The following is a 16,292-nucleotide window of genomic DNA, read 5'->3' as shown; positions in this document are numbered from 1 at the left end:
ACCACACTTTTAGCACTATACGAACCACTGTCTTAGAACTTTCACTCATGCTATATTCTATTTGCCTTTTTTTTTTTTTTTTTTTTTTTGGTGGTATGCGGGCCTCTCACTGTTGTGGCCTCTCCCGTTGTGGAGCACAGGCTCCGGATGTGCAGGCTCAGCGGCCATGGCTCACAGGCCCAGCCGCTTTGCAGCATGTGGGATCTTCCCGGACCGGGGCACGAACCCGTGTCCCCTGCATTGGCAGGCGGACTCTCAACCACTGCGCCACCAGGGAAGCCCTCTATTTGCCTTTTTTTCCCTCTAGTTCAATGTCTGTCTCGCCACTTGGCCGTCAGCTTGATGAGAGCAGCGGTGTTCTCTGACCTGTTCAGTCCTCTACCCCCAAAAGTTCAAGTGATGCCTGGTACACAGCAGCGCTTGAATAAAATCTTGAGGTATAAAAAGATGGAACCCGGTATGCTGCTGTGATCAGGGAGATGGATCCATACATATTAATACAGAAAAATGCATAGCGAGATGTGTTTTCACTGCATAAAAAGGGAAGCTGTCCACACCAGCACAGATGCTTGGGTTTGCAGAGGGCAGCGTTGGAAGGGCCATAAGGAACTGCTGCTAGGGCTTTCCTCACTTCCCCCTGTGGACCTCGGGCTACTGTTTAATCAGAACCAGTCATTAGAAACACAGCCAGCCCCCCAAAGTTTATGGTGTGATGGGAGCTCTGGGGAAGATGGGGTGGTCTCTGGGCCTCCCCCATCCCCACAAGGAGTTGCCCAGAGGCTCCCGCCTGGGACCACTCACTGCTCACTGGTCTGCATCAGCTCTATGAGGTCGGAGAAGAGGACATCACGGTTCCTTTCGCAGAAGCCGCTGACATCATAGGATACCTGGAGGAAGGCGACGTGGTGGGAGTGAGGGACTTAGGCAGAGGGTCGGGGGGGGGCGTCCTGTGGGGGCCTGCTCTGGGGTAAGAGGACTGGGTGGTGTCTACAGTTCAAAATAGGGGGTCGGGGGCAGCATGGGCCTGGGGGCCCTGGAGGTCTGATGTTCAAGGTGGGGATGGAGGGTTAGGGCTACAGTCTGGGTCAGAGGTGAGGGAAGATGGGGGTTACAGTCCAGATTAGGGGGCGGGGGCTGCAGGCTGGATCCGAGGGATGGGGAGGTGACTGTTAGAGCTCAGATTGGGGGGTGAGGGGCTGCAATCTTGGCAGGGGTGGGCCCCGGGGTTCCACGACTGAATTTGGTGTCAAAAGGTCAGATTGAGCATCTGTATTGGGGTTGGTTGCGGGGCTGGGGGCTGGGGGACTGTGTCAGGAGGGTTACAGCACTGGCTGGGGGTTGGTGGGGGGAGGCTTTGGCCAGGCTTCTGGGCTGGGTCTGCCATCCCCAAGCGGGGGGTGCTCTGCATAGTTCCTGTCTGGGCTACTTCCTGATGAGGGAAAATGGGAGCTCCAGCCCATTTTAGGGATTGGTGGGCTGCAGTATGGCCAGGGGACCCCTGAGGTTCTTCGCTGCCCATGTTAAGGTCAATGGGAGAGTCTTCAGTCTTGTAAACTGGTGAGGGGGACCATGGCCAGGGTCGGAGGCCAGTGGATTTCTAAAGCCTTGGCTAGGGGTCTGTGTGTAGGGGGCTCCAGCCTATCGTGCAGGTGGCGGCTGGCAACATGGCCCTGGCGACTCCAAGTTGAGATCAGAAGGAGGGGGGCTGTGTCCTGGGTCAGAGGGATAGTAGGGCTTACAGCTCAGATTGGGGCTTGGGGGTCTGCTGCTTAATTTGGGGTTGATGGGGGGGGGAGTTTGTGTCCTGTAGCGGGGGGCTGTCCTGTTAGCTGCGAGAGCTGTGGGCTTGATCAGGGGCCAGTGGGTTCCATAGCCCCAGCTGAAGGGCCATGGGTTGGGGTGACAGGCCAGTTCTAGGGGGTCAGTGGGAGGGGGTCTGTGTTTCTGGCCAGTTGGGGGAGGGCTGGAGAAGGGGGTCGGTGGAGCTCTTCAGCCCTGGCTGGGGGTCTGGGCGGAATACCCCTGGGGTCCATGGGGGCGGGGGTGGGGCGCACCTTGCCCGCGTAGTGGTGGATGACGAAGCCGGCACTCCAGCTGTTGAAGTGCTCGTGGGTGCCCACGGCCGCCTGCAGCTTCTGCAGTAGCGTCTGGTCGGCGCCGCCGCCCGTGGCGTGCATGGTGGCACACACGTCGTCCAGGACGCTCATGATGCCTGGGGGGTTCTGCGGGCGCAGGCGTCGGGTGGGGTGGGCGGGGCAGGGATCAGCCTGGCCCGGCCCTGCCCCCATCTCGCTCATTGGGGAGGGAGAGGAGAGGCTTCCAAATACAAGAGCAAAAGGTGCTGGTGGGGGGCCCAGATGTATGGGGGCTGCTGTGGAAGCTTGCTGGTGCAGGATAGGGTGGGGGACCCAATAAGGGATCCATGCCTGTATCCCTTCCCCATACTGAGATGGTGGGGCGACCTGTCAGCTTTGACCCCTCTATCCCCAGCAGCCTGCCTGGGGGGATGTTTGTTGAGTGAATAAGTGAAAGGTGAGCAGGTAAGCAGAGTGTATGGGCAAGGTGGCCGACAGTTATCGTCAGTGGGGCTCCATCTGCCCAAGGGGGAGCATGGGTGAGAAGGGCCTACGGGGGCTGGAACCACCCCGGCTCTCCCAGCTTTCCCAAGCCCAGCTCCAGGGCCCAGTGAGAACCCCCAGGTCTGCCCTGGCCCTCACCAGCTTGTTTTCGATGAGGTCACAGACGATTTTGTTGTTGAAGTACTGGATGGGGGTCCAGCGGATGCCCTCCTGTACGTACTCCTCCTGGTGGCGGCAAAGGGGGCAGGGATGGCACCAGGTGTCTGGGCAAAGGTGCCTGTGTTTCTAGAATTTGAGCTTCATGAGGATGGGTGAAGGAGGTGTGACAGATGTTCCCCCCCACCCCCCATATAACTCCTCTTCCCATCTCATCACTTAGGACTGTCTCTGATAACAAAGCCCATTCCCCCGTGTGGGGCAGGTCGGAAGTTTCCCCAGGGGTCCAAGAATTGAGCCCCAGTTGCCTGAAGTGTGACCTTCTCATGAATACATCCTATTTGGCTCTTTAAAAAAAATCCCTTTCTGGGGACTTCCTTGGCGGTCCAGTGGTTAAGACTCTGTGCTTCCACTTCAGGGGGCATGGGTTTCATCCCTGGTCGGGGGACTAAAATCTCGCATGGAGTGGGCAAACAAAAAAAAAAAGAAAAGAATGGTGGTTTAAAAAAAAAATCCCTTTCTCACTTCCTCAGTCACGTCCTGGTATTTGCCCTGAAACCTAGTCTCAGGCTCTGCTTCTATGGGACGGGTTGAATGAAAACAGCAGAGATTTTTGTCTGTCCTGTTCACGGAGGTCTCCCTAGCACTGCAGACAGTGCCTGGTACACAGCCGGTGCTCAATAAATCACTGTTGAAGCTGTGAACAAAGAGGCTATTCCCTAGCCCTTGTCAAACCTTCAGAGGCAGAAAACCTCTCCTGAAGGAAGGAGCTTGGACAGGTCAGCAGAGACAGGTGCCAGTGTGGGGCTGGGGTGTCCCCTGGTTGCTTGGCAACCTTCATGGTCCTGCCCCCACCCCCCATGTCCCCTGCTCCTGGCCACTTGGCTGCCCTTGCCCACCTGTTCAGCCTTCAGGGTGAGTTCGATAAAGATCTGCTGTAGCTTCTCGTTGACGAAGTTGATGCAGAACTGCTCAAAGCCGTTTTTCTGCCAAGAGAGGGAAAGAATGCTTCCCTAAGTGGGCTGATCCTGGAGGCTCCGGGGCCACTGGGCCACCCTAGAGTGGCCGTGGGCCGGTGGCAGTGTCATACGTACCTGGAAGATCTCAAAGCCATAGATGTCAAGCACACCGATACTGTACTCCTCCTGGGGCTTCTGCATGGCACGGTTAATGGCCTGCGATGCGGTGGGGACACTAGGTGAGTGGCCTGCCACTCTCTTGAAATGCTCTTAGCCATGTTCACAGGCTGGGTCCCCTCCCACCTTCCCCACCTCTGTGCATACCCTTACCCCCATCGGTCATTCCTATGAGAAATCCAGGTGTTAGAACGTCTGGGTTCCTGCCTTGGGAGCTGGCTCTGCCCCTTAACCCCTCTGCACCTCTACTTTCTCATCTTTAAAATGGGTAATAGTAGTAACTCTCTTAGAGGTCTATTTTCTAAGAATTAAATAAAGTGATGCATGGGAAACAGAACCATAGCGGACACGCATTAGGTGCTATGGAATGTTGGCTACTACAGTCACTATTCTTGACCTTGACACGTCTCATTCTCATCCACCCCCATCTAGTCCATCACTTTGTCCTCCCGAAAGCCCCCCCCCAACCTCGTGGCTCTCAAATGCACCCACCCCTGTCCATCCCAACAGCCCCCATCTCAGTCCAGGCCTGGACGTTTCCAATAGATCCCTCCTTCCTGGGCTCCATGCCACAGCCAGGAAGCCCCTAAATCTCCCATCAGATCACCTCCTGCCCTGCTTGACGCCTCCTACGGCTGGGCATTGGTGAGGTCATGCCCACCAACTGGTCATGACAGTCAAGAGGCCCCCCCACCCCTCCCCCGCCCCCCTCCACTGCCTCTGGGCTGGTCCAAGCCCAGAGCCTGGTGCTGTCCCCGAGCTCCTGTCCCACGCCCGGCCCCACTTGCCTCTACGAGGAAGTTGAAGAGACGGGAGTAGAGCCCCTTGGCCAGGGCGTCCCGCGTGTACGCCGCCTGCTCCACATTCAAGGTCACGTCAATGGACTCGCTGCGCCCGCCCCAGCGGCTGTCCATCTTGCGGCTGGTCAGCTTCTCCTGCAGCCGCCCGCTGTCAATGCCCAGGAGGTAGGCGGGGAAGGCCAAGACTGCCAGGTGATGGGGCGGGTGGGGGGAAGGGAGCCGTCGGCTGGGCTCTTGGGTTTCATGTGAGCGCCCCCATCTCTCCCCATTTTGCCCAGTGACACCGATCTTGTCCTCATGGGAACTTACCCCCAGGGGGGCCACACAAGGAGGAAGCAGGTCACACATGCGTACACGCCTCCACCCTGCCCTCCACAGCACCCACACTCACGGTCTGCGCTCTCCACCCGGGCATAATTCCCATCTTCGCAGAAGCTGATGTTTCCCAAGTGCAAGATCCCTGCCACAAGCTGCAGGACCAGCTGCTGGACGTTGGACGGGATCCCGATGACCTGCATGGCACTCTGGGGGGCACAACAGGGACAGAACCTGTGCCACAAATCCCGACCTCCAGCCTGCCCCCTGGGTTAGGTTTTGGGGGCCAAGGCACAGACTTGGGGAGTCAGGACACCTGGGCCTCTGTCCTGGCTCTGTCACTCATTTGCTCGGTAACCTTGGGCAAGTTCCTTCCCCTCTCTGGGCCTTGGTTTCCCAATTTGTAACACGGGACGTTTCCCGGGGCTGGAGGGGCAGCTGGTGCTTACCAGAGTCTCACTGAAGTCGCTCCGGTCATCGGTGCCGTCGACCTTGTAGGTGTCTGCTTGGTTGAGGTAGTAATAGTAGTCGGGGGTCATGAGCCCCAGGTTCTGCCGCTGCTCCTGAGAAGCCCCTTCCAGCAGCTGGAGGGCAAACGATGCTCATGCATGTGGTGATGGACTGGCACAGCCCTCGTCATCCCCGAGTCCTCAGTGTCGTGGGCTTCCAAATGCTGACCCTCCCATTGTCTCCCCCTGGGCTCCAGGTGGGGCTCCCTCTGCCCCAGCCCCACGGCCCCCCTTCTGCGCACCTGGTAGTAGATGTGGAAGTTCCTCTCGTTTTCATTCTGCATGACCACTCGGGATTTCTCCAGCAGGAAGTTGGAGATCTTGCCCCCATCTGGCTCCCCACCGCGGCTGAACTGGATCTCAAAGTACTTGCCCTGAACCCAAGAGAGCCACATCAGCCCCCCCCAGGGTCCCAGGGCTGCAGGTGAGGAAGGATTGGGGATCGGTCTTATGAGCCTGGCCTCTTTGTCACTCTTCGCCACGTGACCTCAAGTTGCTTTTCTCTCCTCACCTCCCACTTATTGTTCTTTTCACCAGCTCTTTCCCTCCAGCCTTTGCTTAGGCTGTGTCCTGGGCCAGGAATGCCTTTTCCTCCCTCTCTGATGTTTCAAGCCCTCACTTGGGGCATTTAGCCCTGTGCCTGGCACAGAGAAGTATCACAGTTTATTGACAGCTCCCCAGTCCCTTCACCATAACACAGAGGCCTCCATGTCTCTGTGGAATGCTACTGGTTCCAATGATCCTGGGTGTCTCCCATATGCTGTCCCTGAGCCCAGAGCAAGGGACCCACACCATCTTTGGTCTCTGACACCATCTGGGTTCCACTCTGGCTGGAGGTTGGAAGGCAGACAAGCCCCTTATTTCTCCTTTCTGCCACCTACATCCAATTACAATACAAATGACATCATCATACTACACAATTAAACACCTACAATGTATGACAAATACTTATTCTATTGTATAATAAAACTATATAAAATAAAATAGAATTACATATTTTTGAGATTCATTCATGTTTTGGTGTGCATTAGTAGTTTGAAAACACAGACTGTGTGATTCCATTTATACGGAGTTCTAGAACTGCTGAAACTAATCCACGGTGAAAAAAGAAAATATCAGAGTGGTTGCTTCTGGGGTAAAGTAAGAGTAGAGATCAACTAGAAAGAGACAAAAGGGAATTTTCTGGAGAGGTGGTGATGTTCTGTATATCGGTAGGGGTGTGGGTTGCACAGGTGTATGCATTTGTCCAAACTCAGTGAATGGTCCCCTTTAGATTTATATATTTTGCTGTTACTTTAAAAGAAATAAAAGAGAACTGCAAAATTATATTGGACTATAATTAATGATCTACATGCTGAAGTGTTTGGGGGGAAAGGTATGATGTCTACAGCTTAGTTTGCAATGCATCAAAAAAAATGGATGAATGGAGATATGATTAAGCAGTATAGTAAACTATTAATCTAGGAGAATCTAGGAGATGGACATACAGGCGTTCACTGTAGTATTCATTCAACTTTTCCATGTATATGAAAAATTTTACAGTAAAATGTTGGGGAAGATACTTCAAATATAATTATATTATAAAATATATTAGAAAATAAAAATATAGCTAATAACTATAACTAATAATATTTAGGGAAATTAAAAAATATCATTAGTGTCTTAATTCATTAATCCATTTCCATGTTCAGGCATTTACTGAAATTATTGAGGTCTATGAGATGGATATTAACAGCATCCCCATCCCAGCAGAGGAGCCCCACAAGGTTACATTGTTTTTCTTTGTCCAAGCCACACTTCTAAGCCGTGACAGAAACTGATGATAAATCCAAATCCGTTTACCTACTCTGTCTTCCATTAGGCTCAGCATAGCACCTGACACAAAGAAGGACTCCAAGAACCACATGATGAAAGAAAGAATGAATGAGGAAATAAATGGGACCTGAAATGTGAATAGGAACAGACGTAGCCTGGTTGCAGCTGGGGGAGGAGTATTCAAGAACACTACACAGACAAGTCATGGCCTCCACAGATATGCTGATGGGGAACCCTTTTTCAGATGAACCATGAACAGGAAATGAGTCTCCCAGTAAGGAGCAGGTATTTCCTGTATTCTTGAGAATACAGGTGATAGAGAGAGAGAGAGAGAGAGAGAGAGGGAGAGAGAGAGAGAGAGAGAGAGAGAGAGGGAGAGGGAGAGAGGGAGAGAGAGAGAGAGAGAGAGAGAGAGAGAGAGAGAGAGAGAGAGGTCAGTGAGTCAGTGTGGAGGGAGCATCTGCTCCAAGCAGGCTGCAGAGACTCACAAAGCGACTGGAATTATTGTTGCGCACAGTCTTGGCGTTGCCAAAGGCTTCCAGCAGTGGGTTTGATTGCAGGATGATGTCCTTCACATGCTGGGGAAAGAAGCAGGTGGGGTGGGAAGAGGTCAGACTGACGGGGGGTGTGGGAGTTCGGGGTGGGGGGGATGAAATACCGTGCAGAGTGGGGAGACTCAGCCCTTCTTTCTGTTTCGCCTTACCTGGACCTTCTCGCCTCCGCCCGACACCTTGGAGATGTAGCCCATGATGTATTTAGCTGCCACCGTCTTCCCAGCTCCACTCTCTCCACTGGGGGTGGGTGAGGGGAGGAATAATGAGTGGCCAGGGGTGGGGGAAGTGCTCTTTCCAGTGTCTGATCAATCATTCATTCATTCACTGAATGAATGGCACCTACTGTGTGCCAGGCAATAGTCCAGGCATTGGGGATACAATAGTGAACAAGGCAGATCCAAGTGTCTGTCTTCCTGACATTTAGATGGAACAGATGGGCGATAACAGGATGAATACATAAAATATATCATGGGTCAGATGGTGACAAGAAAAGTAAAGCAGGGCCAGAGGCGGAGAGGGACAACGAGGCTCTGTTTGGATCAGGAGTTCCAAGTACACCTCCCTGGGGTGATGATGCTGTTTTAGCGGGGCCTGAGCACGAGGGTCTGGGACCCCGACTCTGTACCTGATGATGACACACTGGTTCTCACAGTCAATGAGCATGTTCCGGTACATGTTGTCTGTGAGGGCATAGATGTGCGGGGGATTCTCGTACTGGGCCTGGCGAGGGAGGTCTGGGCTCAGCCTAGGGCTAGGGCCCGGGGGTCCTGGGGCTGTGCCTCCCACCCGGCCCCGGCCTCACCGCGCCCTGGTAGAGGTCGATCTCACGGTCAGTGAAGTAGGGCATCTGCTTGAAGGGGTTTACGGAGATGAGCACGGAGCCGATGTAGGTCTGGTTGGGGGAGGGTTAAGGGCCATGCAGTGTCCCGGCAGGCTTTGTCCCTCAGATGCACCCTGGGTCTCTTAGGAAAAAACTGATCTGGATCCAGAATGGCGAGAATAGAACATGCTGTGGCTGAGCTACCCCTGGGGCAGAGGGAGCAGTGAGGACCAGGACCACCCCCAACCGGGGCCCTGCTGTCACTCCCCTGTCCCCTGTCCTAACACCCAGCACTCTGACTGCAGTAAGTGTCCCCCCCCCATTCCTGTGCTCAGTTATGTGTGTCCCTTCCATGCCGCAGTCCCTCTGCCATCCTTCTCTGCTCTCATCCGCGCACCATCTCTCCATCCATTGGTCAGTCATCCTCCTGTCCCTCTGTCTTTCGTCTGCCCACCCCGCCCGCGGCCCAGGGTACAAAGATGTAGTCGTCCATGAAGCGCTTGCGGAGGTTGGCCACGATGGCGTCCTCGGTGATCTGGGGCACCAGCACCATGTCGTCCACACCACTCTGCTTCACATTGTGGCTCTGCCAGTGGAAACGCTCCTTGCTGCCCTGGGGGTGGGGGCCGCGGGGTGGCGGTGAGCCCCTGCAGGGGGCGTGGCGGGGGATGGTGCCTCAGCACCCCCTCCTGGCTCACCTCCATCATCAGCTTCTGATGCCGTCCCCTTCCCCACCACCTCCCTTCCTTCTTCTGTATCTCCGGGACACCAGGAGAGGTAGGCAAGGTCTAGTCCCAAAGGAGGCCAGACAGAATGACAGCTCGGATACATCCCTCAACACTCTCTTTTGGTCCCACCACGCCTCTACTTAGTATCCCGTTGCCATAAAGGAGACAGTGATGCCTGGCCCAGCAGGGCAGAGTGTGCTTGGGACTCTGGTGGCTGTGGGAGGAGAGGAGGGCATCAGAGAAGGCTTGATGGCGGAGTCCCCACCCTGCTTCTCACGTCCCCAGCCCCGCTCTCCCTGCCTTGGTCCAGGCTGAGTCCCTGACTTCTCCATGGCATTTGACCCGCTGCCACCCCTTCCACCTGGAGATGGACTCCTTCCTCCCATTCCCATCCTCCTCCCTCGGGGTCATCCTAGGCCATCCTCTGAGATTCTCTTAGCCGCCATGTGTCTGTGATCTCTGCCTCTGTGCCTGGCTGTGACTCTGGTCCTCAGCTCGCACAGCCTTCCCACCACCCCTGCCGTGGGCTTCTCCATCCTCAGAGAGTCAGCTCCTGCACCTTCCCAGGCTCCCACTTTGCCTTCTCATTCCCTCCCTCAGCTTTTCATCAGATGACACCTTCCTTAGGCCCCAACGAGGAGACTCAGACACAGGCGCTCCTCAAAACCCTTCTTCCAGGAAGCCTGCCAGGAATGCTCTCTCAGCCCAAATGAACTCATCCAGTGCCTAAAACACTCAAGCACACTGGCTCTCTCAGGCCCCCTCTGCCTCCGTTCAATATACCCCTGCCATGGAGGAGTCCAGCACACAGAGTGATGGTGGCTTGCAGCTCTCCTGTCTGGTGAGCTCATGCTCAGACAAGATGTCCCTCCTCTGGGAAGCCCCTTACCCGCCCCAGACCTGGAGCTCCTGGAGGGCAGGGATTGGGATTGAGTCCTTGCTAGTCCCAGCAGGGAGGACCTATTGAACAAACAGGGGACAAGGGCAAAGAAAGAAACCCAGCTTCAGAGGAAAAACCCCCAAGATGCTGGGAACCAAAGTCAAGTCTTCAAAGATGACCAGGGTTTGCCAGGCAGATTCTGGGGAATGGAGATGGTGTGCTGGGCCCATCTGGGAAGGAATTCAGGCAGGGATCAAGCAGGAGGGTCAGCATGGGCAACGGTAGGGCAGAGGTGGATGAGAAGCCAGTCTCACCTGGGGGCACTGGGGAACCACAGAAAGTTCCTGAGCAGGGGAGGTGCTTGCTCCAATTCTGGACATGCTGACAACCCCGGGGGCATTCGTGGAAGAATACCCACGGACACTAAATGAGCCCAGTCTTTGGTGTGGGGTAGATCTGGGTGCTAATCTTGGCTGTGTGACCTAACAGTGCTCAGAGCCTCAGTGGCCTCATCTGGAAAATGCGAGAAGCAGCCTCACTTCCCAGGGTTGATGTGAGGGATTAACTGCTTTGGGGAACAAGGTGGTGTAGGAGGATGATCCCCGGGCAGAGGGACACTTGACAGAATTGACATTCACCAAGCATCTACACCATGCCTGTTGCTGGAGGCAGATGTCACCAGTATTACTGGCAATCCTCACAGCAGTTCAGTGTGGTGTAGGCTAGGAGGGAGACTGGGACTTGAGAAGTATTTGACCCTTGACCAAGGATGCAGCTAAACTGTTTCCAAGGATGTGGGATTCGAATCTGGGTCCATCTGACAGCAAAGGCCAGGTTCTTGCATCCACACTCATGAGTGGCTGCGACCCAAGTCGTGTTTGGGGTGGGATGTGAAAGCCGAGAAAGGTTTTTTTTTTTTGCGGTTCGCGGGCCTCTCACCGTTGTGGCCTCTCCCGTTGCGGAGCACAGGCTCCGAAATGCGCAGGCTCAGCGGCCATGGCTCACGGGCCCAGCCGCTCCGCGGCATGTGGGATCTTCCCGGACCGGGGCACGAACCCATGTCCCCTGCATGGGCAGGCGGACTCCCAACCACTGCGCCATCAGGGAAGCCCCTGAGAAAGGTCTTGATCAAGAGCAGGGAGAAAGGGCTCACCAGGCAGAGTGAACTGCCTGGGCAAATGTGCAGAGGTGTGACCGAAGCAGGAAGAGAATGCAGAGGAGGGGGGTGGGCAGGGCTCAAACCCCTGAGACTGCTTCCAGCCTGAGTATTAGGAGTGAGGTTTTCATATGACAAATACCATCTCATCTCTCTGTCTATGGCTTCCCATCATCGCCACCTCCATGCATCCACTCTACAAAGAATTCCTGAGCACCTACTTTGTGCCAGTAACTTAGGACTTTGGGAAGAACTCTTTCAGTTCCTCACTGTGTTGCCTCTAAGCCTTTGCACATGCTGAGCTCTCTGCCCAGAACACCCTTCCTGCCTGGCTAATGCCAACCCATGCCTTAAGCCTTGGCTCAGGTGACGCCTCCTCCGAGAAGACCTCCCTGACTCCAGGACAGGTCAGGTGCTCCCTCGGAACCCCCCAGCCCCCAGCCATCCTTCACCATAGCCCCATCCACGTTCTGGATGTCATGCACAATAGCTGGGCTGTACTACTCCTGGGGGCACTTTAAGAATTGTGGGGGACTTCCCTGGTGGTCCAGTGGTTAGGACTCCGCACTCCCACTGCATGGGGCACGGGTTCAATCCCTGGTTGGGGAACTAAGATCCTGCATGCTGCAAGGCGCGGCCAAAGAAAAAAAAATCGTGGGAGCATATTTGGTTGTTCCAGGGATGGGGACGTGGCTGGGGACATGGCTGGCATTTAAGGGGGCCATAGGTCCCCTTAAATTTGCACATATACCTAATTACATTATTTTACAAATACGTAATCGTCCTGCCCTCAGCTCCCCACCCCACCCCAGCAGAAGTTCATGTAAGTGACAAACCTGTTTATAATAATTGGAACTGAGAACCAAAACCTATTTTATGTATAAACAGAAAACCTATGTATCTTTTGCATGGTTGATACCCACTGTATTTTACAGGAAAGTGGCTATTGCGTAGCAAGGGAGATTTTAGTTTTGTTCAGATTTCACTAAGAAATGTCCAGCGTTTGGAAGCTCATGCTGCTAGTGAGGTTAAAGTGTCCTGCTTGTGGCGGGGGGTGGGGTGGGGGAGGGCTGTCTCGCTCGCTGAGATGCACCTGTGTCCAGGTGAGAGCACCTGGCCACTCCAGTGGATGTTCTTGGGCCACTGGCCTGAGCACTTGCATCTTTCCATGCACATTTTTTTTTTTTTTTTTTTTTTTTTTCCCGTACGTGGGCCTCTCACTGTTGTGGCCTCTCCCGTTGCGGAGCACAGGCTCCGGATGCGCAGGCTCAGCGGCCATGGCTCACGGGCCCAGCCGCTCCGCGGCATATGGGATCCTCCCAGACCGGGGCACGAACCCGTATCCCCTGCATCGGCAGGCGGACTCTCAACCACTGCGCCACCAGGGAGGCCCTCCATGCACATTTTATTCTAAATAATTTTCTCTTCGCCTTGCAGGGGGCCACATTAAATGTTTTCGAAAGATGGATGTCTGTGTGTTTCACTATTCCATTTCAGCGTTTCAAGGGGACCTGCCAGGATGCTTGTTATAAGAAGAGGGTGCTGGATGTGATGCTCTGAGAACTCCAGGATGCAGTGGGAAGGGCGGGGTGGCGGGAGGACAAGGATGTGAGAGCAGGAGCACGGAGGTGTTGGCAAGTGTGCCTAGGGCAGAGGCTGAGGTTGGAGGAAGTCAGGACCTGGGGAGGCCTGGAGGTGACAGGGGCTGGTTGGGAGAAGCAGGGAACTGTTGACCGGACCCCCAGCTGCTAAAGAACTTCCACGCTCACTGGAGACTCAGAGAGACCCCATGGAGAGCGTTGTTGACATCAGGGTCAGAAGTTGGAGCTAGAGGTCAGGGAGAGAGGACTGCTTTTGGGGAAGAGGGAAAGAGACTTCGGGGAGAGGAGGGGTCAGGGGAGTGTATTTCCTGTATTCAAGATGGGGAGGCTCTCCAGTGTGTTGGTGAGAAGAACCCATGAAATTTGAAATTCAGGGGTGAAGTGGTGTCATTCATGGACTGGGTGGGGTTGCTCTTTCCCTGAGTCGGTGTGGGGAGGTTGGGTAGGTGTGTGTAGGGGGAACTGGAAGTGGATTCTCTCTCTGGAGACCTCAAGGGGTGGGGCTTGGGTGGTAACCATGGTAACCGAGAACAACAATACATAACAGTAGTTCACACCCCACTGGCACTTATTCTGTGCCAGACTCTGGTCTAAGCTTTTTTCAGTGAATTACCTCACTGCATCCTCTGGGTACATGCCGAGGTCAGTACTCTGATTAGGTCCATTTTGTGGAAGAGAAAACTATGGCCCAGAGAGGTTAGGTGTCCTCCGCAAGGTCACACAGCAGGAAGGGAAGCCGGGTCTATGTCGGGGCTGGGGGGTGGCCGGGGTTGGTGCTTCAGGTCCGATGAGGACAAGGAGAGAAGATGAGATTGGTCCTGTCCACGGTTTCCCCTTTGGGGTCACCCTGGTCCCCATGCTCTTGGGACCCCTCAGGCTCAGCTGAGACTCAAGACCACTTCCTTTCCCTGAGGTCAGAAGCCCCGAGGTTGGCTGTGTCTGGCTGGCCCTCCTGACCCCGAGGACTTTGTTCCTCTTCCTGTCCCTCCCGCCTTCCCCCACCCAGCTGAGTGGGCCTCTGCCTCTAGTAGCCCCTGCTATCTCTCCCTCTGTGTCCCGCCCCAGGCACCCGGGACCCCCAGGTCCATCCTAGCTCTATGTGATCACAAAAACCACGGGGTTGTTTGTGGCAGAGGGAGAGGTTTTCCTCAAGAGGGTACAGTGTGAGGGAGGAGAGTCGACAATTTTGGCAAGGGATGGATTGGGTGTGAGGCCCGGCTTAACAGTTGGCTCTGTTGACCCCAGGGAGGCCACTTAATTTCTCCAAGCCTCAGTTGCTCCATCTGGAAAATGAATTCCATAATAAATCTCCTCTGTGGGTTTGCTAGGGGAAGTAAATGAGCCAGTGCTGAGAAAAGATGCACTGGGGTCCCTCAGGAAATGGCAGCTGGTGGCCCCAAAAGCATTTAATAGAAGTGATCAGTGGCTTGACAGGATAGGGGAGCTGGTCGATGTAGACTCGTTGAATGAATAAATGAATGAAGTATCACTGGGATGAGACTGCCCCCTGCCCTGTGTCACGGGTGTCCATCTCTCTGTGACCCCCAAGTCTCCAACCGTCAAGTTGAAGCTGTTTGTTCCTTCCTTGGAGGGTGAGGGTACCACAAAGAGGTTGTGGTCATAGTTGACCACAAGCCAAGGATGACTCAACCGGCTGGGGTTCTTGTGAAAGATAGTCAGGGGTCAGAGGTGGCTGGGATGGGAGTGGGGACGTAGATTCTAACTTCAGCTCTTCAGAGAGGCTCCCCTCAACCCATGGTAGAGTGTATGGAGGGGTGGAGCTTCCCTGGTGCCAAAGGAGGGAGGGCCAAGGTGATGGCTCCTGTAGGGCTGGGGCATTGGAGCCCTCTAGTGAACACACTTCCTGAGCCCCTACTGTGCATGGAAGTAGGTGGGGACCAGGCCTAGACTCTGCCCTTGAGTAGTTCCAGAAGCGAGTTGCCCAGGGGAGACAGTGATCCCAATCAGACGGTGCTAAGGAGAGCTGAGGCAATCAGAGAAGGCTTCCTGTAGGAGGCAGGGCTTTGCAACATGAATGTCCCAGACCGTATCAGTGGTGGCAGCAGGAGCCATGGGCCAGGAAGGCCTTGGGTGTGTGTGGGACACCAGGATCCTAGTTTCTTTGGAATAGAGAGTCCAGGTCCAAATGAGGCAGGGGTGGGCAGCCTGGAGAGTATGGGGGTCAGCCCACACCCCCAGGTGGCCTCTTACCTGGCAGGAGGAGGAGGAGGAGGTTGTAGGTCAAGGTGGCTGTTAAAAGTGTGACCCTGGGGATCACTGAATTGAAATCCTCTGCTATTTTGGGTTGTACGGCAGCTCGCCTAACCTCTCTGTCTCTGTTTTCTCATCAGGCAAATGGGAATATTGAGGGCCATGGACCTCACGGGGCAGTTGTGCAGATTCAACAAGGCCAGGCTTGTCAAGAGGAAATGCTAGCTTCCCGCCATCGCCAGCAGCAGCAGCAGCAGCCTTAAGCTGGCCGATCCCACAGGCACGGGGCACAGGGTCAGGAGGAAGGGCTCGATGAGGGTTTTGCAATTTGCCCTAACTGCTCTGGCCTCCCTGCTCCTGGGTGGTGATGAGCAGAGCCCCATACTGGAGAGAACAACGAAACAGCCACTTCCTTCCTCGCCGGGGTCCTGTGCACTGTGGCTGCCAGCCAGCGGAGAGGCAGAGGCGAAACTGCTGTGGCAGTGGCTGCTGGAGCTGCCCTCCACCCCTGGCCACGCCCTGGCCCTGCGGTGTGCCCCTGGAACCTTGGTCCTACTCAATGGGGTTCTGGGGCTACACCCTGTGTCTTTATACCATGCAAACAACATTCTCACCTCTAAAAGCTCTCAGGTCTCCCCCTCCCTTGGGAGGAGTGTCTCAGTTTTCTTTTGGCCTAAACAGAGGCCGTTCTCCAACAGGTGGGGACCCGTGTCCTTCTAGAGTCTTTCTTCCTAACTCTCTCTTGACCTCCCAGCCCTTTCCGTCCATCCCCATGGCTGCCGCCCCTCGATCAAGCAGCCGCATCACTGGTCTCCCTGCTTTATATCTGTACTCTCAGAACAACCACGATTAACCTCAGGTCACCACCATTATCAACCGAGGACAACCAATTGCTGCCTTTACCTGCCCCCCAGCCAAAGCCAAACAGAAACTGCTGATAATCTCAATGCCAGCAGCACCAGCTAACATCAGACAGAAAAACATTGACGGATTCCACCACCTGTTTCCCTATCATCACTCACCACCATCACC

General features: G+C 54.9%; 1 protein-coding gene across 1 annotated transcript in view; it reads right to left on the bottom strand.

The window, feature by feature from the left end:
* MYO1F (myosin IF) overlaps positions 1 to 16,292 on the bottom strand; it is a 30,522-nt gene that overhangs the window by 13,656 nt on the left and 574 nt on the right. The window contains exons 2-15 of the mRNA XM_060092305.1: positions 9,160 to 9,297; positions 8,667 to 8,756; positions 8,490 to 8,584; positions 8,014 to 8,101; positions 7,799 to 7,888; positions 5,738 to 5,869; positions 5,436 to 5,570; positions 5,063 to 5,195; positions 4,660 to 4,856; positions 3,830 to 3,910; positions 3,635 to 3,721; positions 2,718 to 2,864; positions 2,055 to 2,222; positions 802 to 887 (exon numbers count right to left, since the gene is read on the bottom strand). Of these exons, the coding sequence (XP_059948288.1) occupies positions 802 to 887; positions 2,055 to 2,222; positions 2,718 to 2,864; positions 3,635 to 3,721; positions 3,830 to 3,910; positions 4,660 to 4,856; positions 5,063 to 5,195; positions 5,436 to 5,570; positions 5,738 to 5,869; positions 7,799 to 7,888; positions 8,014 to 8,101; positions 8,490 to 8,584; positions 8,667 to 8,756; positions 9,160 to 9,297 (1,667 nt within the window). The remainder of the gene's footprint in view (positions 1 to 801; positions 888 to 2,054; positions 2,223 to 2,717; positions 2,865 to 3,634; positions 3,722 to 3,829; positions 3,911 to 4,659; positions 4,857 to 5,062; positions 5,196 to 5,435; positions 5,571 to 5,737; positions 5,870 to 7,798; positions 7,889 to 8,013; positions 8,102 to 8,489; positions 8,585 to 8,666; positions 8,757 to 9,159; positions 9,298 to 16,292) is intronic.

The sequence above is a fragment of the Mesoplodon densirostris genome, chromosome 3 (genome assembly GCF_025265405.1).
Source record: "Mesoplodon densirostris isolate mMesDen1 chromosome 3, mMesDen1 primary haplotype, whole genome shotgun sequence".
Classification (NCBI taxonomy): domain Eukaryota; kingdom Metazoa; phylum Chordata; class Mammalia; order Artiodactyla; family Ziphiidae; genus Mesoplodon; species Mesoplodon densirostris.
The sequence above is the reverse complement of the archived record's forward strand: the minus strand, read 5'-3'. Positions and strand labels throughout refer to the sequence as shown.